Below are 15565 nucleotides of genomic sequence, written 5' to 3'. Positions count from 1 at the left end.
TGAAAAGCAAAGTAAACAGCAGCGTTGGCAAAAATAAAATTTTAATTCTCGACCATGATCAATATGACTTTGTTTTGGAATACTAAAATAAGTCTTTCTAATTCCTTCAATTTATTCACTTCTCAAATTTCCGCTTGCTTTAATTCCAGAAACTATCTTCTGAATTATCTCTAAATATTGCCTCATATTATATAGCAATCGCTCAAACGAAAAGAGTTTCTAAAACTGAAAGCAAGCTTGACTTTTGTGTTTATCATGGTCAAGAAAGAAACAGGTAGGCTTAGCTTGTAGAAAATCATGCTTTTCAAGTGGAAGGGGGAGAACACCACAAACTGAAGTAGATTGAAGGGAAGGAAAAGCAACACAGAACACGATTATGACAAACCCTTTGTAATTTTTCTTCCACTGTTGAGTCAGGGTTGAAGTCTACAAGGGTGTTGCCCTTGTAGCGTGAATTTTTTTAAAAAAAAAGAAAGAAAAAAGAGAAAAAGACATTTAAGACTCTATCAATCATTTACACACTCTATAAGAGATGCCAACTTTTGCAATTTGATTCTTGCTACTTAGAAGGCAAAGCAAATAATTTTGCTTAAATAAGAACGAATTATTTACAATAGAAAGCAGCATGGCGGCCAAGATTGTGTTCACTATGGTACATTTTCTGACATCCTATATAAATCCATCTTGAATAGTTTCCATACAAATGCAGTAAATTATTTTTCGCCCTGCTATTGGCTCACATGTAAACACTGTAAAGTTATGCAGATGCATTTTGTCTAATATTTTTCGATTTGAAGAAGTCTCACTTTGGTTGTAAACTGGGACGTAATAAAGAAAATTGCAGAGAGAAGCTACCTCAGAAAGAAAAACACTTATAAAATAGATCTGAAAAGGCTTTAAATGTTATTTAACAACACAGCGTAAGATAGATAATTTCGGAGATAATTTGGGGGAGAGATCGTTTCTGGGTACGATCTTAGTTTCAAAATATAACAAGCTAAAAGATGGATTCAGCACTAGTTATTTTTCTATTTGTTATTTTTGTAGCTAAGTTAAAAATTTGTTCTACGGGTCAATTATTAAATTTGTGTCTGAATTAAATAATAAAAAAAAATCTATAGAAATATTGGATTTCTTACTTTCCGTTTTCTATTCAGATTTTGTACTGTTTCATACAATAATATTAAATTTCGTAACATTTCACTTATGTGAGTAACGTCTTCCTACAGTAAGTAGTCCATGCATAGAAAGATGTTATTAAATCGTAATCTATTTACAAATAATTAGTCAACGACATAACATTTTCTCCACCTGAATTAATTTTCTACTGAGGAGAGGAATGAACTTAAAGTGTCGACAATGCTTATTTTGAAAACGACGACACAATAAATAGGTATAACATTTTGCCCAATAAAGTATGAAGTGTTAAATATTTTACCGTTTATAATGAACGGGTAGTGTTCGAAAATTATATTGCCTTTAGCCGTTGCTTTTGATTTCACTAACAGAAAGTAAGTTATGACTTCAGAATGCTGAAACATTCACCTTTCACCTGATTATTTGTTAAAACTATTTTTTATGAAAGTCAATCCCGCTTTGTATACTCCATCTTCTAATTTTGCAAAATGTATTTTACGATTCTCCACAATTGCAACGCACTTTACTGATTCATAGGTTCGAAATAACTTACCATAACACACGGGAAAATGTGACTTGGACAAAAATTGTTACACTTTTTATAAGTTGCAACATTCAATTTCTCGTCACATATTCGTATCTGACTATAAATATAATACAATGTTGAGCAGAGAAGCAATTCTTTATATAACATGTATAATCACTTTCAAAGCAGCGAAATAAATAAGTGAAATGGTTTAAGCAATTTGTTGGGACCACTTCGTTATAGTTTTCCCCTCACGCCTGAACACAGAGTTCAGAAATTATTCATTTTTTCGTTGTTATTTACTTATTTATTTATTTATTTATTGTGCAATAGTTTTCGAAGCTTGTAGAAAATTAGAATTAAAATAGCCTATATTTTTCAACAGTTTGTTGTAAAACTTAAATATAAATTTCATTTTTTTTCCCCCCTTCTTCACATGATTTTATGTATGGGGCTTTAGTTTCCATCCTCGGAGGAGCAAATATTTATATAAACCGCAAGTCTTGCCTCGTATGGCCTTGTCATGAAAAGGAAAGTTGAGTTGCAAACAAATAGAAAACCTTTCTTCTTTTCTACTCAATTTGAAAAGAACACTATGCGAACTACGATAAAAATCTCATAACTGAAAACAACATATTACGCGTATTTAAACCAGTCTTTTATTCTTCCAATAAGTATTTTTGAGCATATATATCTTCTATGTTTATATACAAATGTATATATGTATATTCCAGCATAACTCTAAAACGCCTAGAGAAATTTCAATCAAACCTGGTACACGTACACGACTTACAACTTGCAAAAAGCATTGTGGGGTAAGACATCGCTATCAGCTCTAGAGCGTTAAAAAGGAGGCAACATTTAAAAATAATCTAAAATGGCCGATAATAAATGGTATCGGAGTGTCATCTCAGCGATCCCGAAAACTAAGTCCAAGTTCAGCCCCATCGGCAAGGCGGGATGGACAGAGAATAGCGTCGAATATATAGTTTTTGGTGGATCGCTGAGTTGATTCGTGATTACCCGATGACATTTAAGTCTAACTTGAGGCAAGAACAGCTGGCCTATGAATTGACAAGAGCAATTCTTCGTTATTTATTTGATTCATTTCTTTATTTTCAAATTGCATAAATCTTATTTTTCCCGTGCATGTCGTGTGACCTGGGTTCTTCGTTAACATTTCACTCATTGCTTCACTTTCAAGTACTTTGCATAACCTTGTTCTGCCCGTTCTTCAACCGGCATTTCAACTACTACATATTAAATATATTTTACACAGTTTTATTGTTGTTACATATTTTTTTAAAATTACATAACGTTAGCATTTTTAGAGAAGGGGCGAAATTAGAATGAAAAAAATGAAAAAATATTCTAGTAACAGCTCTAGTGTTCTGGAAGCATTTGAAATGATCATACAAGAATTCAATATATACATAATTTTAGTTGCAACTTCCCAGAAAATATAAGAGAAAACAAAGGCCTTCTGAGCGTAAGGTGCGTCGAATTATTTCATATTTAAAATATTAGATAGTTTTGAACTGTGAACTCGAATAATATACTTCATATTTCTTTAAGAAGGAATGCATCATATTGCAGCAGTCACTCTGGTTGCAGACACTACGAAATTTTCACTTTTGAGTTAGGTTGCTCTTGCCCTTCCCTAGTATATATACACACACCATGTGATCAAAAGTACCCGGACACCCCCCAAAACATACGTTTTTCATATTAGGTGCATTGTGCTGCCACCTACTGCCAGGTACTCATTATCAGCGACCTCAGTAGTCATTAGACATCGTGAGAAAGCAGAATGGAGCGCTCCGCGGAACTCACGGACTTCGAACGTGGTCAGGTGATAGGGTGTCACTTGTGTCAGAAGTCTGTACGCGAGATTTCCACACTACTCAACATCTCTGTCTGACGTGATAGTGAACTGGAAACGTGAAGGGACACGTACAGCACAAAAGTGTACAGGCCGACCTCGTCTGTTGACTGACAGAGACCGCCGACAGTTAAAGAGGATCGTAAAGTGTAATAGGCACACATCTATCCAGACCATCACATAGGAATTCCAAACTGCATCAGGATCCACTCCAAGTACTATGACAGTTAGGCGTGAGGTGAGAAAACTTGGATTTCATGGTCGAGCTGCTGCTCATAAGCCACACATCACGCAGGTAAATGCCAAACGACGCCTCGCTTGGTGTAAGGAGCGTAAACATTGGACGATTGAATAGTGGAAAAACGTTGTGTGGAGTGACGAATCACGGTACACAATGTAGCGATCCGATGGCAGAGTGTGGGTATGACGAATGCCCGGTAACGTCATCTGTCAGCGTGTGTAACAATAAAATTCGGAGATGGTGGTGTTATGGTGTGGTCGTGTTTTTCTTGGAGGGGGCTTGCACCCCTTGTTGTTTTGCGTGGCACTCTCACAACGCAGGCCTACATTGATGTTTTAAGCACCATCTTGCTTCCCACTGTTGAAGAGCAATTCGGGGATGGCGATTGCATCTTTCAATACGATCGAGCACCTGTTCATAGTGCACGGTCTGTGGCGGAGTGGTTACACGACCATAACATCCCTGTAATGAACTGGCTTGCACAGAGTCCTGACTTGAATCCTATAGAACACCTTTGGAATGTTTGGAACGCCGACTTCGTGCCAGGCCTCACCGACCTACATCGATACCTCTCCTCAGTTCAGCACTCCGTGAAGAATGAGCTGCCATTCCCCAAGAAACCTTCCAGCGCCTGATTGAAAGTATGCCTGCGAGAGTGGAAGCCGTCATCAAGGCTAAGGGTGGGCCAATACCATATTGAATTCCAGCAGTACCGATGGAGAGCGCCACAAACTTGTAATCATTTTCAGCCAGGTGTCCGGATACTTTTGATCACATAGTATATATATATATATATATATATATATATATATATATATATATATATATATATATATATATACCACACACATGCGCGCCAAAAAAGGCGATAAAAATACATAACAACCATGGAAGTAAGCATTACACTTTATAAGTATTTATAAATGAATAACAATCATTGCTTTTAAAGTGCTTAATTTTGTTTTCAGTTATGAAATTTTAAACTCATATTTCTCCTTAATCGAATTCAAAGGAAGAAGGTTTCTTTTTGTTTGTTTCCAGCTTAACTTTGTTTACATCGCAAAGCCATACGAGAGGGCTTACCTACATATGTACTCCACGAAGGATAGAAATTAAAATCACACACATAAAAAGCATGTAAAGAAGAAAACAAGTTCAATTCACATTTCAAGTTTACAAGAAATCAATCTAAAACATGCTTTTATTTCAGTTTTCTACAAGTTTTAAGAACGATTGTGCAAAACATGAATAAAATAGAATAAATAAAAATAAAATACAAGAATAATTTTCGGTCTCTGCGTTCAAAGTAGCAATGTTTCTTTTACAACTATTTTAGAAGCATGAGAAAAGCCTTGAACTACTGATTTATAGCAACACTTAAACAGCTGCATTGAAGATGGCTACACACTTCGTAGAAAGAACACTATTTTCTGTACAGTTAAACGGGAATGAGCTTGTGATGAATAATTGAATATTATAACTTTTCAAAAATATAACAATAATTGAGCTTCATCATGACAATATAGCTAGCATCCGATCCCACGTTAAGTAGTACATCCACGTCTCATATAGCCTGGGCGCTGAAAGAGATGCAAATCTAACTATCACAGCTATTTTTGCACGATTTATATTTTCCTTCAGGTCATCATAAGTCATTTAAAACACATAAATCCATATAACACGTTGCTGTTTGGAGGGTCGTAATTTTTTTTTATTCTTGGGAGTTCGAATATACAAATGAACCAGACACCTGGATTTCCTTTCTTTAAAAATAGTATAAAGTCTTATTCAAAGAGAAACCAGCTACCTTTCGTTCAAAAGCTTTGTATTTTGTTTGTAAGAACGATGCTATACTTGCTTCGCGAATGAAGGAATAATTTCAGTATTAACTGTGTAATCATGTATCAGAAATATGAATGGAATATTGTAAAAATTCCACTGATACATTTACTAAACTCTCCTGTATAAACACCTTTCCTTTTATAAGACTTGAAAATGTTTCATTCTTATATTCTGTGAGAATTCTATTGTAATATCACTATATCATCCCACTTACTAACTGCGTAATATGCCATTTGTTAATTGAGTAAATATGCAAATCAACTTATTTTGGGGAAAACCACGATTGACAGAACTGCTTCAGCAATGTTACCAACTGAAATTAAAAACTACTGTTCCCATTGTAAGAGAATCTTTGCCTGAGATTGTGCTCATCATGAATTTCCTAGACAAAGAGCTGAGGCCAGAGATAACCTGACACTTGTAATTATAATTTTGTGGGAATTAAAAAAAATTAAGGATATGCTGCATCACTGGAGAATTTTATCAATAGAAAAGTTATATATTAATAAGTTTATATATTATTAGAAATTGGAAGTCCTAATTTCGACACGGTAAAGGAATACTCTTCATTCGGGAGAGGTGAATGCAGCCCATAGGTGGACGCTTTTTACCCTGTATATGTCTCAAAGTTTCCACAGTCACCTAATTAACAGAACCTGGCTAAATTCTGAAAAGTAGAATGAGAGAATATCATACGTATTTATGCCGTACTACTATCTTAAATCTTTGAAACATCTTTAAAAGTCACTAAAAATAAACTACCTGGTAACTCATATTCAAACAAACTGAACATTTCGCTTCTGTAAGGAAAAGCTCGTGTGTACAGTTGTAGCAGTTCGCAGCTAGGGGACAGTAATAGCGAATATTGTGTTCAGTCAACTTGAGGAATAATTTTGTATTCTGGAATAGGCAACGAAAATTTCCAGCAGAAATTCAGAAGACATTGCGTGTTTTCAGCAGTATCAAGAGATCTGCGAAATTCAGAGATGAAGGCTGTTGTGCACAGCTCCCAGCCAGGACGTCCAGAACTAAGCGAAGAAGTTATGATCATGTTAGAAAAACACATCAGCGCACTCCTCAAAATTCTAAGTTTGTTCTCTGAAAATCAGCAGTGTAATAGATTTTATGTAAGAGATTAAATGGTAAATTCTACGATCTGCTGCATCAAGATCTCAGCAAAACTAATAAAGATATGCTCCTGTATTTCGGCATCAACATACAAGAGAAACATGAGTTGACGGTTTCGCGAATTTCCTTCAGAACCGAACCAACTTGCCATCTTTTTAGAAAGGCAAATCGGCGCAATGTGTGCATCAAGGAGACAGAACTCCCCCTCGCCCCTACACACACACTTACATGATGTCATAAAGTATGTGTAACACACAGGCACATGTTTTTTGAGCAATTTTGAAAAACAAATACACAACTTTTCTTTGAAGTACCCGCCGTAACTGAAGAGAGTTACTTGAACATAATAAAACATTGGTTGATAAGTTGAATGACGAGATTAAAGATTAATCTTCATCAAAGGCGATTGTCCAGCTCACTATCCCAGAGAAACGTGAACTCATCTCAAACGTAACTTGCCACAAAGATTAATAGAATGAACAACATAAGATGGTAAGTTAATGAAGTAGCCAGACATGTTTCTGGATTTAATCTACTCTGACTTTTTCTGGTCGAGTTTGTGAAGAACCTTGTTCATGTGCCTCTACTCCTGAACCCTCGTATTCGTATCATTGCTGATAGACTCTGCATGACCGTGATATGATCGTGCGTAGGACTAAATATGTACTGTATCACCAAAAGCAGACACATTGAGAATGTATGAAATATGTATGAGAAGCATGGTGAGTATACTTCTAAATTAATATAATGGATTATTGTATTTGTTATATAGTTTATTTTTGGTATTTCCTTTTTAAAATGTTCCACAGACTTATGAATAACCCGTATCATCAAAGCAATCTGAACTAATACTGGGATATCATATAAGTCTGCAATAACGTTTTCCATTTTTTTAAATCTCGCAAAAATATAGGTGTCCCACCCTGACTTTGGGCCCTTTATCTGTCAAGTGGGCTTAAATAATTTCAGACGAAGCATTCGTAAGCATTTTATTCCAGTTAATTTTTTTTTAGAAGTGTTAACCCTGCTTTTTCCAGAATAAGTTGTTTTGCATATATGGTAGGCAACGGATGATTTTGTTTGAACGGTACGAAAACGCCACTATTTAATCTATAGTCCTTCTGAGAGAAAGATAAGCCAGCAGTTTTGAATAAAACTAAAAATAGTAATATCTTTTACTTTTCCTCTTGAGTCAAACATACAGCTGTGATTAAGAAAGAACCACCATGTAAATTTAGTTTTTCCACACAAAGACTAGACTTTGATACTTTGTAATGAACTTCGCTGACCGAAATCAACAAGGCTATGCTTGTTTGAATAAAACTATTATTTCTTCCTCAACACAACTGTTCTCTTCCTCAATCATCATACTGAAGTCATCAGAGCAGCTTCAATTAAAGCGTTTATTCTCCAAATGGTCAGATCTCTATCGTTGGCATCTCCAACAATGTTACAAACTAGTTCTTCTACACAAATTTTTATTTGTTGTCATTATAACTTGAATTCAGTAATTACAAGAAAAGAAAATATTAGTTTGAAACGTAGAAAGAAATTAAGAAAGATTTTGGAAAATACAGGTAGAGAGACTAATGAAGAAACACACATCTTATAATTACATGAAAAGTATGTTTAATAAAAGTGATTTTAATATTCAGAAAACATCGAGAGTGAACATGGAAAAACATTTACTAAGATTATCTTTGACACTGTTACAAATCAAGTTGTCAACATAGAACATATCTATTGGATGCTTACCATTCCTAGACTTTCTTTCTTATTGAGCCTTAAGTCTCGTAAAATTTGATTCCGTTGCTCCATTTGCAGAGTTCTTTCGTATGTGTATTCGGTTATGTCGCTGTTCATCTACAAAATATTCAAAACAGAAAAAAACAGTAAATATATGCTCTAATTACATTAAATATCAAAGATAGCATGTTTACGCAATAATTTATATTGCAACATTGAAAATGACTATTACCCATAATAGCGTCAGTAAGTTAAGTTTCCCTCTGATATTTCTTTGCCTTACTTCCAGTCAACACAATGTCTGGAATTTCAATTAAGAGTCCGTATCACTGCGAAATTAAAATACCGCTAATTTTACAGTAATTATGTGATATCTTCAAATAGATAAAAGATAATCGGAAAGTGGATCAAGACCTCCATAGACGATGTTATTTTGCATGACGCACAGTGCGTCGAGCATATGGAAGTAATGGACAAAAATAAAACAAATCATACTGAAGTTTTTATCATATGTTTATTGTGTCGCAGGGCGTTCTTTGCTCACTTAGACTGAAGCAAAGTTGTTCTTGAAGTTATCGAACTTGACAACTGTACTTATATAGAAAATAATATCCCGGTCGTAGACGTAAAAAAACTACGTTAGGCATTTAAAGCCTTATGCAGAGTAGTTCTGACGTGTGATTAGTCCCATACTAAAGAGTTCGACTAACATATGTTTCCTGTAGTAGTCAGGCTTTTAGCATGACGCTAAACATACGTCAAAACGACTCTGCATAAGGCCCATATGACACGAACGAACCCATACGACTCAAAACTACATAACACTAAATATAATGAAGAGCAGTGCATGAAATGACTGAAACAGTTCTATTTTTTTTTTTTTTTTTTTTTTAGATCAGTCAGTACCATCACTGCCTAAATTATCAAATTCCATAGCTATAGAATTTATGAAGCTGGACAGCATCAGTTTTGAAATAATTTTCTAGATCTGTATCTGTCCTCCTTTTCTTTGCGTGAATCTGTATCTTGGAAGAGACAATAGGGTCAGATAGAATAAGCATATGCTTCGTCAAGTCTAAATATTATTGAAGAGAGACGTTTTCCGTATAAGATGTAGCCTAGTGTGACGGAAGACTTTGTGGAGAGCTTCTAAAGCTTCTTCCGCATAACGGACAATCCTTTGGACTATTCGTCATTTCTTGGTGTATTTAATTTCGCTGTTGCTTCTTTGACAACAAAGGCAAGCTCCTCTGCCGATTTATTCGCTACAAGATCTAAGCGCCTCTTCTTTGTTTTCACTGAACACTCTCCGAACTGTTTACTGGTTCTACTTCGAATAGAGCAAGCTACATCGGTTTTCACGTTGCTGATACCGAGCAGTTATCACTGTTGAGACATAGTCCGGAAATGTGCATGCACGATGAAACCACTCTTTATTTTTAGCTAGGAAAACTGACCAAACTCTGTTGCGACATCCTCCATTTTTTTGCTCAAGGTCATATTAATAAATTACTAAATTTCTCTAAACTGTTGTACACATCTTCCGCGGCGTCTTCAAGTTTATAACGACTACAAATAGTCTGCATAATTTCCGCTTTCTTCCGACTAGTACTGGTGGTTGTTCTCCATCTTTCAAAAATGTCCTTGTTTTCCATGGCATCTTCCTTCGCAATTTCACTAATTACAATCAATATTGCGGACACTTGCACACAAACTATTGCTGATTCCAAAGGAAATCATTAAAGGAAGATATTCCTGCAGAGATCTCAAGACATGTTTAGGCTTTTTTGAGATATTCCAAATATACCAGTAAAAAATGATTACCAATCGTTCTTCGTAAAGGAAAGAACGTACCTGTGCTATAACTGCCCACTAGTGACAAAAAGTCTCACCTTTTGCTTTGGTCTGAAACACCAATGCAATCGCTGTGGAGATAATGACTCAGGTCGGTCTAATATAGTAGTTGTGCATGCTAATTGTTATCTGTAAGAGTGTCATCTCGACTCGGGTCGGTCTAATGTGGTAACTTTGCGTGCGCCCTCTGTAGGATGACGGGTTGTCATCAGTTTGTGGCTAAGGATTTCTGTCTTGTGAATCATTTATGCTTCATTCAGTGCTATTTGTAAGTCCGAAGAAAATTGTTTCTTTTCTCATTTTTGTCCATTGGTCGACGCACTGTGTGACGTACCGTTATCACGAGTCACCTAGTAGCTTTCCGTTTGCAGTTATTTAGAAACGCGAAAATAAATGCCAATTTTCTAAATGTCTGGAAATCGAAAGCAGATAAATGAGTCATGATAACGGTATCTCAAGCAGAATCATATTGTCTAGGGAGGTCTTGTTCCACTTTTCGATTATATTTTATCTATTTGAAAATATCACATAATTACTGTAAAATTAGCGGTATTTTAATTTCGCAGTGATGAGGCCTCTTAAGATATTCCTCTTCTATTCTTCTTATTCTTGTTAGAAATTTTAAAAATGAAAATATGTAACTGCTTACTGTTTTATAATTTAGATTTCTCTGCCTAAACTCCTAACAGGCCTATTATTTATTTATTCTTCTCTTCAAGAGTGTATTTCTTTTTCTCCCGGTTCACCAGAAGAACAAACAGGGTGGAAAATGAAATCTTTGAGTTTAATGTCCCACGATTATGCCGTTTCGGCTAATGGAGACGATGATTAAAGCAAATGAATGATGATGGAAGAACTGGTGGAATGAGAAAGTGGGAGGAAACGGAAGTACTCCGAGAAAACTCTCGGGCATCGATGTTATCCACCACAAACTTAAGTGGCCGAGTATTGAACCAGGGACCCCATGCACCAGAGGTAAACGCTCTACCAGTGAAAGGTGCAATAGCAGATTACTGGTTGAAATCCTGACAGGAACCAAGTCAACGTTCACGATAATTCACTTAACATTTATTATTTACTTTTTAGTAATATAGTACGTTCAGATATACGTACACATAGAACTGCTTTTGTTCGTGTTCTGGTGCTCTTTGCTTCATTTTATAGCAATCTTAAAATTGCTATAAAATGAAAGCAAAGAGCACCAGAACACGAACACAAAGCAGTTCCTATGTGTACGGTATATCCAGAAACGCTACTATATTCACTAAAGTAAATAAATAAATGAATAAATAAAGTGCTCGTGAACTGAACTTACCATTTCAACCACTTCAACCTCGGCCTCGATTCGCAAATGGTAGAGGAACATCTTGAGATCTTTTTTCATTTGGATGGAGTTGTCCTCCATCTGGGCAACAGTGAAGATTCTTAGCTTGCAGTTCTTCCACGTGCGATGTTGTTTCAGTAAAAACGGAAGTAACATCAGTAGACCGCCATCGTGCACTATCCACCAAATATCAATATTGCCAGATACCTTGAAAAGAAATATTTGAAATAATATTCTTTATAATATTTTTCACAAATTCTGACTACATTAATCTAATTCAGTGCAATGAAGACACTGTGGTGGTTGATGTGAGAGGTGGTGGTGAAGATGTTGTTTCCTATAGGTTTAGGAATAATATTCCTATAGTTTATTCTGTATAGTTTATTTTGTAAACTCTCTTGTAAGACTTAACACTGCTAGAATAAAATAAAATGGAAGTTGTTGCGCATTTCAGCCCAGAAAATATGCGAGCTTTAAATTCAACAGAAACAAATGACAATCGAGGTAGGCCTATTAAAGAAAGTGATAAATGTGAGTGTACTTCATCTGAAATTTTGAGTATATTGTATGAAGAGTTGTGTGCCTTAAAAAGTGAAGTGGATTATTTGAAAACCGAAAATGCTGAACTACGATTTAATGTAAAACAAGTAAGTGAACAGGTTAAGTTTGCAGTGCAAGGTGTTACTCAAGAAGTGAAGTCGCAGGCAGCATGTAGTAGCAGTAATGTAAATAAAACTAAAAGATTGAAAAATAGTGAGGCCAAAACAAAGGATGTGTTGAAAACCAAATACTCAATTCCAGTGAAAAACCGGTATGAGCTACTGGACATCGAAGTGACAACAAATCAAAATCGAAAAGTAAAAAGTGTGCAAGGCAAACAAGAAACGGTACACATACCTATGAAAACAATGCATGAGGAAAAACGACAGAAGAATAGCAAACAAAGTGGAAATAAGAAAATATTAATTCTAGGGGACAGTCATGCCAGAAACACAGCGGTTCTGTTAAAAGACGTATTAAGCAACAGTTATGAAGTGTCATGTATCACGAAGCCGGGTGCCACCATGAGTGAAACAATGAGAGACTGTGGTTCACTATGCAAGGATATGAGTATGAAAGACACACTAATAATCATTGGCGGGGGGAACGATGTTGCACGTGGTGAGGGTAACAAAGCTGTGGTAAATCTGTACAAGTGTCTAAATATGTTAAATAACACTAACGTAATTGTAGCAGGTATTCCACATAGACATGACTTAGACGGTAACTCATGTGTTAATGTACATTTAAAACAAACAAACAGCAAAATTTCCAAAATATGCAAAGGTTATTGTAATGTAAGGTACGTTGATTTGGGCTCTATGGAAATGGATAATTTTACTACGCACGGACTACATTTGAACAACACTGGAAAACGTTCAATGTGTAATAAATTTGCTGAACTTGTAGAATCATCATCTGTAGTCTCGACAAGCGTCATCCCTTTACCATGGCAAGCATCGTTAGACAATAATGAAAGTCTAGCACCTGTAGTAAGAGACAGTAGCAATAACGTATGCAAGACCCTTGATACATACTCTAATATTAACGTAGAGTGTGGTAGTGTAGGAGTAGATCATATTGATAGGATTAGCTTAATACAAAGGGCAAGTAGTTCAATCTATAAAGCAGAAGAATGTAATAACATAACTGAAAATGCTCAAAAGATAGAACGACGGAAGAGAATGCGTAAGATGTTATCCGATGATTTTTTATGGTAGGAAATACTGACTCTTTACACCTTCTTTTTCATAATGTGCAAGGTTTAGGAAATAAAATTGATCTTCTGGAGGTATTGTTGGAAAGCGACTTCTCAAATGTACAGCTTCTTTGTATATGTGAGCACTGGTTAGATGCAAATATCGTTAATATGGTTAGTTTAAACGATTTTAATATTATTACTCACTACTCTCGTACAATAAAAAGTCGAGGTGGTGTCGCAATTTTTGCTCGCTCTTATATACATGCAACTGAGATTGACGTTCGGAATTTTTGCGTCGAAATGCATTGTGAGGTAGTCGCATCAAAACTTCAAGAGTTAAATATTTGTATTGTGTGTATCTATAGGACCCCTTCTGGTGATTTAGGAATTTTCTTTAAAAATTTTGAAAAACTTCTAGCGAACTTACGTAGAAAATTTAGTAGTGTAGTTATCTGTGGGGATATAAACATAGATTGGTTAAAGAATTCAACTGATAAATCTAAGTTTCAAGATATGTTAAATTTATATGAACTACAAACTATTATTAACGTACCTACTCGTCAAGGAAAGACAGCTATCGATCAAATTATTATTCCAAAAAATAATCTTAAATGTTTGTTTGAAGTTACTGAACTTGGATTTTCTGATCATGAAGCCATTTATTGTAGAATACCTACCGAGAGAATAGTGAAGGGAAGTCCGAAACCGATAACGAGAACAACCAGATTATTTTCAACGGAAAATATAAATTATTTTTGTTTTCTATTATCTCGTGAATCTTGGAATCCCTTGTACGACTTACCTAGTGCTAATGACAAATTCAATTATTTTGTTGATGTTTTCTTACATAATTTTAACATAGCATTTCCATTACAGTTACGGAAAGATCTTAATAACATGAAAAAGTGGGTCACGCAAGGAATAAAAGTTTCAAAGCAAAAGCTTATATATTATCATAAACTTAAGAAAACCTGTGTTAATTTACCAGCTAAAGTTATTTCCCATATAAAAACATACAAAAGAATATATCAGAATGTTATTCGAACAGCCAAAAGAATCCACAATGACACTATAATACACGGATATAAAAACAAAATGAAAGGTGCGTGGAACGTAATAAACAATTCATCAAAGACTGTTCCAATGCGTGAAATATCACAAGTTAATTATGGAAATAATTCTTTTGCTGATCCTGTTGCCATTACTGAAGTCTTTAATCAGTATTTTCTTAATACGAATTTACCACCTGGAAAGTTGGATCTCGCTGTAGAGTCAAATATTCCATGCAACAAACATAGTATGTATGTAACTCCGGTAACTGAAGAAGAATTGTTGGACTGTATCAAAAGGCTTTCTAGTACCCGTTCTGCAGGTATAGATGAAGTCCCATCCCTAATTATAAAAAAGAGTGCGCATTTAATAGTGAAACAACTATGCTTTCTTGTAAATGTATCATTTGAATCAAGCGTTTTCCCCGACAGATTGAAGACTGCAAAAGTTATACCTTTGCACAAAAAAGGAAATACTTATGATGTTCAAAACTATAGGCCTGTTTCTATTTTGTCTGTTTTCTCGAAGATTTTTGAATCACTAATGTCATCGCGCTTGAGAAATTTTATATCCCGCCATAACCTAATCTCGTCTTCTCAACATGGTTTCCAAAAAAACAAATCAATTGATACAGCGTTGTTTAACTTTATTAAAGAGGTTTCTACAGTACTTGATAAGGGAAAATATGCAGTAGGTTTATTTGTTGATTTCTCCAAGGCATTCGACAGTGTTCAACATTCTCTTCTACTGGCAAAACTCCAGAAATATGGTATTAGGGGTGTAGTACATGAATGGTTTCGCTCGTACCTGACAAACAGAAAACAAGTAGTAAAAATACAAAAAATAATTAACAATAAACAAGTCACATTTTCATCCACAACTGCTACTATCTCTGCTGATGTTCCTCAAGGCTCAATTCTTGGGCCAATTCTTTTTTTATTTTACATAAATGATCTTGTTCAATATATGTATCCCCAACATATTGTACTATATGCTGACGATGTAAATGTCATAGTAACAGCGGACAATACAGTTGAACTAGAAAGTAAATTAAAACAAACTGTGGAGCGTTTGATAAAATGGACATCTCAGAA

At 35.2% G+C, this 15565-nt stretch overlaps 1 protein-coding gene across 2 annotated transcripts in view; it reads right to left on the bottom strand.

Moving 5' to 3' along the window:
- kcc (solute carrier family 12 member kcc) overlaps window positions 1–15565 on the bottom strand; it is a 393149-nt gene that overhangs the window by 21285 nt on the left and 356299 nt on the right. For both annotated transcript variants that reach the window (XM_081754494.1, XM_081754500.1), the window contains exons 13-14: window positions 11672–11887; window positions 8512–8619 (exon numbers count right to left, since the gene is read on the bottom strand). In XM_081754494.1, coding sequence (XP_081610620.1) covers window positions 8512–8619; window positions 11672–11887 — 324 coding nt within the window. The remainder of the gene's footprint in view (window positions 1–8511; window positions 8620–11671; window positions 11888–15565) is intronic.

The sequence above is a fragment of the Thermobia domestica genome, chromosome 1 (genome assembly GCF_964235325.1).
Source record: "Thermobia domestica chromosome 1, izTheDome1.hap1.1, whole genome shotgun sequence".
Taxonomy (NCBI): domain Eukaryota; kingdom Metazoa; phylum Arthropoda; class Insecta; order Zygentoma; family Lepismatidae; genus Thermobia; species Thermobia domestica.
Note: the sequence above shows the minus strand (reverse complement) of the source record. Positions and strands in the feature narration are given on the sequence as shown.